At 34.2% G+C, this 11,280-nt stretch overlaps 1 protein-coding gene across 1 annotated transcript; it reads right to left on the minus strand.

Annotated features, from left to right (window-relative positions):
* Positions 1–1,530: 1,530 nt before the first annotated feature.
* On the minus strand, positions 1,531–5,660 carry LOC107774036 (auxin transporter-like protein 3; the record flags this gene model as incomplete). Its single annotated transcript, NM_001325176.1, is given in 7 exon segments — positions 1,531–1,725; positions 1,831–2,088; positions 3,475–3,570; positions 4,236–4,419; positions 4,645–4,757; positions 4,983–5,168; positions 5,496–5,660. Coding segments are annotated over 7 exon segments (1,197 nt in total), but the record flags the coding sequence as incomplete, so codon positions are not given.
* Positions 5,661–11,280: the final 5,620 nt, after the last annotated feature.

Below are 11,280 nucleotides of genomic sequence, written 5' to 3' on the forward strand. Positions count from 1 at the left end.
TAGTTTCTCATATTTTGGAGCAAAAAACTCGACTGACTCGGTCGATTTTGTCAACAAAAAAAAAATAACAAATATTTATTGAAAAATAATCGAACTTTTGATTGGTTTTTCGGTCATTTTTTTCCGGACGAGACATAGCATTTTTTTAGTAGTGTCTCCTTTCTGAATTAATTAGTGCAAATTAAATATGAAATTAACTCGTTTTCTTGGTGAGAATAAATAACGGATTCAGTTAATTGTATGTGATGAATTTTGACAATTATTTCTATCAGTGTGTATTTTCATATTTTTGAGACACGTCTTCATAATGTACATGTGACCTCATGGTAGAAGGTGAATTGACGAGAAATAATCAAAGAAAAGAATGAACAAGCTTCGATACTTACAAGCATCAGAAGAATAGGTGCATGCATATGACATTATAGGCAAATCTAATATCTAGAAGGGAGAAAAGTGAAGTAATATATAAGACAAAACATATGTTCACATAATAGGTGTGCGTTTGGGCTTGATCCGGTGACGTAGCTCAAAGAATAATATGTGAAGTTTGTTGGACCAAAGTGGACAATACATATATGGTATCAGAGTCAGATTTTCATAGTACACGATAATGGAGCAAACCTCAGTGAGAATACTAAATTCGGGTATATGTAAGGGTGAGTCAAAGAAAAAGACGGGCAAACTTTTAGATTAGCGAGCTTTTAGGGAAGGGAAATATATAAGTTCATATGGTATGCACACTTTTAAGCTTAGATATGTCATAACCCAAAAGACAATAATGTGAGATTTGTTGGACTAAAGCGAACAACAAATGTGATGAACTTAGAATGTGATAGTACCACTAGCATGCGTTTTAACCATTTTAAACCACAAAGCTTCATAGCCGTAGATCGAATAATGAAGTGCTGTAAATGTATTTGGATATTTATGATTAAGAAGTCTGCCCAATTTGTTGTATACATAGAAAAAGGAAAGACCTTAAAAGTAAAAATGGATTTAAGCTGCTTTATATCAAGGTCAAACTGTGAGGTCATTTGGTAAATTATTCCATCAAATTAGCTATATCATCTTTTATATAGAATAGTTAATTTTATTATTTTAATATAAAATTTATTAGGGATCTATATAATACTCATAATCAAAATTCTATCTCAAAATTAATATTCTTATCCTCATAGCCTATCGACCTCTCTAGAAAAGTACAAAATTTCCTTCCAATTAGCCTTTTGACAGAGAGGGTACGAAATGTGACCACTGTAAATAAAAAGCAAAGGAGCAACGAAAAGTAGTGTATATTACGAATCATCCACATCACATAAAGCCCCCAAAAAAACGAAAGGCCATTACAATTTTTTTAGAAGAAAATAAAAACAGAAAAAAGAAAAGCCACTAGCACTCAAGTTAATAAAAGGACTCTTACAAGAAAATAAAATGATAATTAAAGTGAGGCAAACTGCCAAATATTTTTACACACGTCGTCATATGTATTTGTAGTTTTACTTCCTTAGTTTAATAGTAATACTATCCTACTCAAGCCTTATGTGGAGGGCATTGATAACACTTAGTGAAGAGGCCAAAAGTGTTAATTTGATGCACAAAATTGACCATGCTTGCCCACCCTCCAAATCCAAAACCAACAATGAAGACCCATGCCACCACAAATATGTTGGTACAATACAATCCAACCCACCTTCCCAAGAATGATGGTGGTTGCTCCACAGCATTCTGTCAATTAAGAACCAAGAAAAAAGCAAAACCAAATAATTAATGTGAATGAAAACATAATTTTTATTGAAAGAGAAAGAATATATTAGTTTGTGATTTTTGTACCTCTCTAGCCGATGGAGAAGCAAAAGTAACCATGTGTGCTAAGGCAGGAATAATGTAGACAGTGAAGCTAACAAGAAGAGATCCAACAGTAGAATTAATTGGACCAAAGAAGGGGAAAACAATTGCCAAGAACCATATTGGAATAACCACAGGGAGTCTTGCCATTGCTCTCTTGAACAAGCTCTTTGTGTCATGAACTCTGATGAATTTCTCCCACACAAAGTACAAAGGGGTACATGCAAATCCAAATGTAATAAACTGCACACAAGAAGAAACACGTTCAGCATTAATATTTATTAATGAAAATTGATTCTTACAAAAAAAATCATTGTTATTGGTTCGGCAGAATCCACTAACTTTGACTTAATCTTGTATTTGTGTTTAAAAAATATATAAATAATTTATTCAAAATGCTGGCTCTCTGCATACATGTAGGGAGAATGAAATTTGTATTGACCTGATGAATAAGCATGAGAACTACAGCAGCGTCTCTAAATCTAGTTCTTGGTAACAAAGCCAAAGCATTGGAGTGAGTGAGCAGCGCATCTCCAAAAGCCCAATACACGGCACTTGCTGATGGCAGTGTCAGTGTTAGCACATAAATTGTTGCCATCAAATATATAAGCTTAAACTTCTGTGGCTTCCACATTGCGTGCATTATCTCCCTATATATATTACACAAAAAAAGGTAAGTGGAGTAATAAACTACTACTAATAAAAACACTAAATATACACTAGAGAAGATAAGAAAGAGATGTGCCCCGGCCCCTATATATGTGATACCTTCTCCTACATACAGAAAAATATATCGTATTGCGTTATATATATTTCAAGAAAGAAAATGTTATAAAAATAAAGACTTTATTGTTCTATTCTTTCTGTAATTTTCTGATTCTGTTATATATTTTTGGAAAATTGGAATGCAACTGATTATCAAATTCCATGGATCCAAATTGCTTGTGATCTTCTAAAGATTTTGAGTCCACATAACCAATTTCTGACTATAATTCCATTACTGATCTGGTATGAACAAATAACATAACAATTTTTCCCATGTAATATATTTAAATTTTCTTTCCATTATATTAGTTCCCCAGTAATCAAGCGGTTTCTCTAGTATATATACTGAATTAGGTTGGGGAAAAATATGTTTGTTTCATGATTTTTGTTTATTAAAAATTTTGATCTTCTCAAGAGTTAATTAAGAATAAACATATATAGGGAGGATAAGAAAAGCAGGCACCAGGTTTTCAGGAAACATGCTCCCATTACTGGGAAAGGGATATCTAGCTAAATAATTATAAGCATGTGTTATGTTATGTCTTTACGGAGACAAACAAAAGAGTGTTACAGGGTAACATGGATATATTAAAATACTTATCCACTTGTAAATTGCTAAATATATACTCCCCTCCATCTTAATTTATGATCGGACACGAAATTTAATAAGAAAAAGTTTTTAAAACTTATGGTCTAAATCAAGTCACAAAAATTTGTGTGGTTATGATCATCTTATATATTAAGAGAAAATGAGAAATTTAAAGTCAAATTAATTCTAAATAAAAAGTATAATATTTTATTTGGACGGATTAAAAAGAAAATATAACACGTATAGAATCAATATTAAACATTAAATTCTCACACTGTGACAGCGTGGCCACCAAAGGTATAAAGAATGTTTGTAGCACCGGTGAAGTAGAGAACCATTGTGGTTGGTCCTGAGTGCTTCACTCCCTCAACCTTTGACATGTCACAATCAATAAAATAATTAGTGGAAGAAGAAAAGCAAGTACTAATCAAATGCCGTTCTAATATTAAAAGGTAAATCACGCCAAAACTAAACTTTAGTACTTCGCATGGGAGAAAAAAAGAGGCAGCAAAAACCTTTATATATGCTACTTTTTCCATCTCAAATCCAAAATCTTGTATTTTAAAGTAGAACTTATCTAGTTTTTAATAATTTCGTATATCTAAAGCCCTGCATCTTCTTGTATTCTTTTAATAAATTATAGTAATATTTTGTAGTCTACTTTGTTCTTCTAAAAGAATACGCTTTTTATTTTACTGTTAAAAATGGTCAAAATTTTGCCTGCAGATTCTCAAATAGTTACTCTCTGGTCCACTTTAATTAATTTTTTTGTTATTTTTACATATATTAAAAAAAATCTTAGCATTAATTAACAATGAAATTGACCATATTAACATTAATTTGTTAAATAAAAATGCAACAAATACTCTTAGGCTCTTTACTACAAGGGTAACTTTAGAAAAAAGAAGTTAATTCCTTCTTGATATCTTAATAAATCAAATATTGTGGACCACATAAGAAAGACCAAAAAAATCAACCTAAAGAGTATTAATTAGTATGACCTGTTTGTTAATAAAAAAAAAACATTTTAAAATACCTGTCCATTGAGAAGAGAAGCTATGGTAAGATACCATGCAGTGTAACTTGTCATGAGAAGGCCAATAAATGACCAAATTCTGTAGTTGTGGAATGAAGGAATGAACACAGTTGTGGCACAACAGGCTCCAAATATATAAGTCCAAGTTCTCTTATCAAGATTGTCATTAATATAATATATGTTACTGCAATCAATCAAGAAAAATAAAAGGATTAAATAAGAATGAATTATACAATTTCTATTTAAAGTAAATATCTGATTATTTATCCATTTACTTTGATCAAATCTTAATTTGAACATGACATACATAAATCACACCTGTAAACATATTTAGAAAAATACAGTAGTAGTACAAGTCGAGATTTTTTTTTTTTTCATTGAAGGTGCTAAAAATTGTCTGATTGATTACCTTGCACATGCAATTAGCTGAATGACTGATCCAAATAGAAGAAAAGTGCAGTTAAAAAAGAGGCCAATATTCCTCCAATGCTTTCCTAGTAGTCCGTCAAGAACTTCAAACCACTGCAAAAGTCAGATATTCAACTGAAAAGATAGAAAAGAAGAAGGACAACCGGAAATTATCAAAAGAAAAATAATTTTCTCTTTAAATGAATTGATGTGAATCTAAATTTATTCAGGTATATTTATAAATAAAAATAAAGGGTAATAGTGAATTTTCATCTTACGACTATGAAATTGCACTTTCTTTTATGACTTACAAAAAATGAAGAAAAATAAAATTATTACCTGAATTACATGGTTTCTGAAGTCAACTTTTTCTCTTTCCTTTCTAGTTCTGTACTCAACGTAGAGCACACTTATAAGATAAGCAGTCCAGCTTCCCATCAACCCATAGAAGAGTTGAAAAATAATTCCAGACATCATTCCCAGTTGTGAAAATGAATATGGCAGTGTAAGTAGCACTTGAGCAACCTAATATTTTTCATCATCCAAACCGAAAATTTTAAAAAAATCGCATAATCTATCTTTATAGATGAAAAAGTATAAACACCTTCACAATTTTTCTATAAAGATCTGCGATTTTTATGAAGTGTTCAAAAAAAGATATGCATGATATATTACAGAGGCGGATGTAGCATAGTTAGGTTAAATCAAATCCTGTATTTTTTATACATGTGAAAGCTACTAAAATTTATATAAAAAAAAAAAGTTAAAAACCTTAAAGACCGAACCCGTAAATTAAAATTCTGATGCGTGATAAATTTGTTAAACAATAAAAATAACATTAAAAAAAATAACCTGGTTAGAAGAACAGCTAAACCATGCATCATAAACAGAGCCACCATGCCAGAAAAAATTAGATAATTTGCTTTTCACAGAGTTATTGGAATTGGCTTCTTCTCCTTCTCTCTCCATTTCCAAGTAGTTTCCAGCAATAACAGTCTCAACTTTCTCAGAAGCCATGGCTATGGACTGTGGAGTGAGAGTTGTGAAGTAATAAGAATGGAATGAGATTTGCCCAGGTTATTAATTTTATATATAAATAGAAAGGAGAAGGCAGAGATAATTCCTTTCTTTTTTTTTTTGAAAAATTCCCTTTATTTATAGTTGTTTATTCAATTTAGTATTGGAGCAATGATAGGGTTACCCGTGAATGGACCTAACGAAGATGCCTTTACTTAGGGTCTCCTATTAGGCCAACTAAGGATTGAGATTGAACATTATTATTTCAACGCAACTTAGCTGAAAAAGAAGAAGAAAAAAAGAGAACGGAAAGGAAAAAGCAAAAGAAGAAAATTATATATGGATACATTTTTTTTTTTTTTTGAGAGTGATGGAAATAACCATGAATTAGTAAAAGAACGAGTATAATAAGAATTCGACAATTGTGTAGTCTATTAGCCGGCGCGATTAATTTAGATTCGTATCGCATGTAATTCATTAAAGGAGAATCGCTTCCTACTAAAATTTCTTATATGAGTTTGATTCTCACTCAAAAAAAAAGTTTACAAATTAAATTTTTACAAAGATTAGCGGTTGATTGTCGGTTGGACAACGTTTAATGAGGATTAATCTCAAAAAGCTAACTTAGTGGTCATGATTTTAATTTAGAATAAAAGGTTCTTAATTAAAAGAATCATTCAGTTTGTGCATCATCTGACTGTCCTAATTAACAACATCACTCCCCCAGTGCAGCAACGAATACGTAATCACAATCATCCCCTAACTATTTACCCTTCAAATATCTGCGACTTTAGCAAAAACCTATTGGAAGTGTATATAGCGCCCTTCAGTGGCTCGAGAAAATTGTACGTGACAATTGTTTTGTATGTTAATTTTACAAAACATGGCCTCCTTACAAATCTTGGAGCTATATGGTCCGAACTCTGAAGAGAGTACAGTTCAATCTCCTTATCGAGAAATTATATTGAGTACCTATACATAATAAGGTAAAACAAATTATTCTAATATAGATATATAAATTATTAAGTCCTTTGACACTAGAGAAGGAAATATCATAAGTTTTAGCAAATGGCATATACCCCAATTCTTTGTTTTATTTGTGGGCCAACAGGTAAGAGTATGGGCCTAACCTCTCATGATCGCACGAGCGGGCTGACCCACCTAAAGCAGTCTCTTTTTCACAAAGCCCATTTTAGCATGTGTTTACCTCAAAAACGGATAACAATTGAATTTATACGTGATTTTAAGGATATGCAGATTAATTCAATATAAATGATAAAAAACGTTAGATTAAACAGATAAAGGACGTAATAAATTGTCAAACCAATTAAGGGGAGTGACCCCGGACTCAGTAACAGCTTAATGAAATGCATGCCTTCGATCCCGGGCTCACGAATAAAAGTAAGAACTTTGAATAACAAAGAAAATAAGAATATTTTTTCTTGATATGCATGTTACAATGTGTCCTATGAATAGTAAGCCTTCCCATTTATATAGTAAGGGAGTTTTACCCTAAGTAGTAAGTACAATTCTAAAAAAGATAAAAATCTTCCGTTTCGCCGATTACTGATTTTCCGCCGATTCGAGCCGAGATTCACACCGTGATATCCGGTTAGGCACGGACATCACTGTCCTTTGTTAGTCGTGTGCAGTTGCTTGGCAATGCTCTCCGAAGTCTTAATCCTCAAATCGGATCTCGAGTATATGGCCCCGATATCCCCGAGGGCAGGTGTTTTGCCCGAGCTCCGTTACAAGGGGCTCTTCGCTCTGACTCCGATACATTACGGTCATGTTCTTGCTCCGTTTAGCTCGTCGGGGAGTGGAGTCATGCAGCGGGCTCGGTTTTACCCGAATACAGCATGAATATACGATTCAACTTTTTTCTTAATGTTAAAAGAGAACTGATTTCATCCGTTGCATTAGAAGAAGGGGACATTTAATCTTTACGAGATATTTTGTATTTACTATTTCACTCTCAGAGTTGTTTGATACCTTCTATATATTCGTTTCCACTGATTAATTTATTTTGGCCAAATTATTGCCCAAAATCAATTTTATCATTTTGGGTTCATCAGGGATGAAGCTTTTCTCCCTGTTTTCTGTTGAGTGATAGGATAGGGGCAGGTGTTTAATATTTGATATTGGAAAGGGGAATATTACACTATTAATTAAGCAGAAGAATGGAGTGAATGATTGCATAGAGGAGTGGTATTAGTGCTTAAAATGATTAATGCCACACGTGTGACAACTGGCTTTAGAAAAGATCTAAGTGCTTTGGACTTTTTATTAGGACAAAGCTAATCTTTTTGCCTTTGGATGCGTTACAAGCTAATCATGCTCACGGGGGGAGCAATGAGCAGTCCAATTGAGTTTAATGAAATCTGATTTTATTATTATACGTACGTAAGAAATAGAAAAACGAAAGACATTACAACTAAAAAGAAAGAAGCTCCTTGAGCCCTTTGAAGGTGCTTTTCCTCTATTCTTAAGTAAACTCGTAATACTTTGTGCATCAAATTATTCTATTTTAAATATTGAGATGAATATTGTTATTTGTAGAAAGGAAAATTCAGAAAATTATGCTTATGGGACATAAAGTTGCATATTTATTTGTTTGACCAATACACTAATATTTGTAAGGAAAACTTACGCGACACAGCAAACATATACATTATATTTATTATTTGTAGTTATATTTTCAGAAAATTATCATTTCGTAGCTATATTTTAATTTTATAGCAAGTCCACGTGTAGTACTGAAACAAGAGATCAATTATTTTGAACTGAAACAAGAAAGCAACAAGCTCTCGTAACTCAGTTGATTAGACCATCCGCTAGTAAGCGAAGATCTTGAGTTCGACTCTCAATGAGAAATTTATTTTTTTGTATTTCGCATTGATTATATCCGTTGCACGAATGAATACAGTCGACACAAGTTGTATCCTTTGTATACACCCCTGTATTTTGCCTTGGCTGTATTCTTTGTACGAACATATACAGTTGACACATGTTGTATTCGTTGCGCGTCTGAATACAAGTGATACAAGCCGGTACCAATTGAAAAGTACCCACGAATGATAATAAGGCAAACTAGTTACGTATGGTAATTAGGCTTTAAATTGTAGTGCTTTATGAAAATTTCTCTATTTTTAATAATAAAATTTGGTAACAGGTCGATAGGGCTCATGAACTAGCCCACGAACTTTTTCCACAAGTCGAGCCCACATCTTTGGGGAGCTTAATGTAACGACCCGACCGGTCATTTTGAGCATTTGTATTCCGTCCAGCTATCTGAAGTCTTGAGCAGCATCGCATGATGTATTATGACTTGTGTAAATCGTCGGTTTTGGTTTTCAGGTTATTCGGAATTGATTTGGAAGAATGAATTTCATGATTGAAGCTTTAAAGTTGGAAAAGTTGACCAAGTTTATCTTTTTAGTATTTGACCTCGAATTGGAGTTTTGATGGTTACGTTAGGTCCGGATGGTGATTTTGGACTCGGACATATGCCCAGATTTGCATTTGGATATTTCTAGAAAGTTTCAGCGGTAATTAGCGAAAGTTGGAAATTTGAAAGTTTGAAAAGTTCATAAGTTTGACCGGGAGTTGAATTTGATGATATCGGGTTCGGATTGTGGTTTTGGGAATTTGAATAGCTTCGTTATGTCATTTGGGACTTGTATACAAAAATTGGGTTCATTCCAGATTGATTTAATATGTTTCGGCGCGAGTTTTGGAAGTTTAAAGTTCAAAAGTTCATTGAGTTCAATTTGAGGTGCGATTCATCGTTTCGATATTATTATGAGCGACTTGAGGCCCCGAGTAGGTCCGTATTATGTTATGGGACTTATTGGTATATTTGGACGGGGTCCTGAGTGGTTCGGATGAGTTTCGGACGAGGATCAGATCATTTTTATTGCATGTTGCATTTGCAGAAGGAGGCTGGTCTGGGTAAAGTCTGGTGTGGTCGCACCTGTAAACCACTGGGCACAGGTGCGAGAGTCATTGGTGTGAGGAATGAGGCGCATGAGCGGAACTGGAAACCGGCATTGTGGTCGCAGAAGCGAGAAAATTGGCACACCTGCGACAGCGTAGGTGCGATGAGTTGGAGTGCAGACGCAAAGACCTTCGCAGAAGCGGAATTTATTTATTGCAGGTGCGAGGGGTAATAGGCCAAGCTGTTTTCGTAGGAGCGAAGGATTATGCCGCAGAAGCGAACGTCGTAGAAGTGACCTAGTATCCGCAAATGCAAACAGTGCTGGGCAGAATGCTTTAAGTTCGAGGGTTCGATATTTTTACCCATTTTTGGAGCTCGGTTTGGGCGGCTTGGGAGAGGAATTTCACCACACGAGTTGGGGTAAGCATGCTTAACTCGGTTTTGATTATATTTCAAAATTTTATACTCGTTTTTGGCATTTGCTTGATGATTTAAAAAGAGAAATTGGGAGTTTTTTTCAAAAGTTTCATATAGTGAATTTTCGCGTTTTGAAAATCGTTCCGGAGTCGGATTTAAGTGAAACTAGGATGATTGGACTCGTAATTGAATGGCTCTCAGATTTTATGAGTTTTGTCGGGTTCCGAGGTGCGGGTCTGGGGTTTGACCTTTTGGTTGACTTCGGGGTTTTGATTAAAGATTCGACCTTTATTATTTGGAGTTGTTTCCTTTAGCATTATTTAATGTTCTTGAGTTGCTTTTGGCTAAGCATGCTTACCTCGAATTGGGAGTTTTTTTTTTCAAAAGTTTCATATAGTGAATTTTCGCGTTTTGAAAATCGTTCCGGAGTCGGATTTGAGTGAAACTAGTATGATTGGACTCGTAATTGAATGGTTGTCGGATTTTATGAGTTTTGTCGGGTTTCGAGGTACGGGCCCGGGGTTTGACCTTTTGGTTGACTTCGGGGTTTTGATTAAAGATTCGACCTTTATCATTTGGAGTTATTTTCTTTAGCATTATTTGATGTTCTTGAGTTGCTTTTGGCTAAGCATGCTTACCTCGAATTGGGAGTTTTTTTTTTCAAATGTTTCATATAGTGAATTTTTGAGTTTTAAAAATCATTCTGGAGTCGGATTTGAGTGAAACAAGTATGATTTGACTCGTAATTAAATAGGTGTCGGATTTTATGAGTTTTGTCGGGTTCCGAGGTGCGGGCCCGGGGCATGACCTTTTGGTTGACTTCGGGATTTTGATTAAAGATTCGACCTTTATTATCTGGAGTCGTTTCCTTTAGCATTATTTGATATTTTTGAGTTGCTTTTGGCTAGTTTTGAGCCGTTCGGAGGTTTGTACGCGCGGGGTGGCATTTTTGGAGCATCATTTGGCTTGCTCGGTGTTGGATTTTGCTTGTTCGAGGTAAATAATACAACTAAACTTGATGCTGAGGGTATGAAATCCCAAATTACGTGTTATGTGATTGATGTTGAGGTGACGTGCATACTAGGTGACGGGTGTGTGGGAGTGCACCATTTGAATTGTGATTTAGTCGGTTCCATGGAACTGCCTAGCTATCTTATCTGGACATTTTTACTGTACTCTATATGTTAGAGCACTTGAGCTGTAATTTATGCTAGAAATCATGTTTAGGCTATACGTTGGTACTATTGGGACCCACAATGGTCGTTC

This window comes from Nicotiana tabacum, chromosome 12 (genome assembly GCF_000715075.1).
Source record: "Nicotiana tabacum cultivar K326 chromosome 12, ASM71507v2, whole genome shotgun sequence".
NCBI classification, from domain to species: Eukaryota; Viridiplantae; Streptophyta; class Magnoliopsida; order Solanales; family Solanaceae; genus Nicotiana; species Nicotiana tabacum.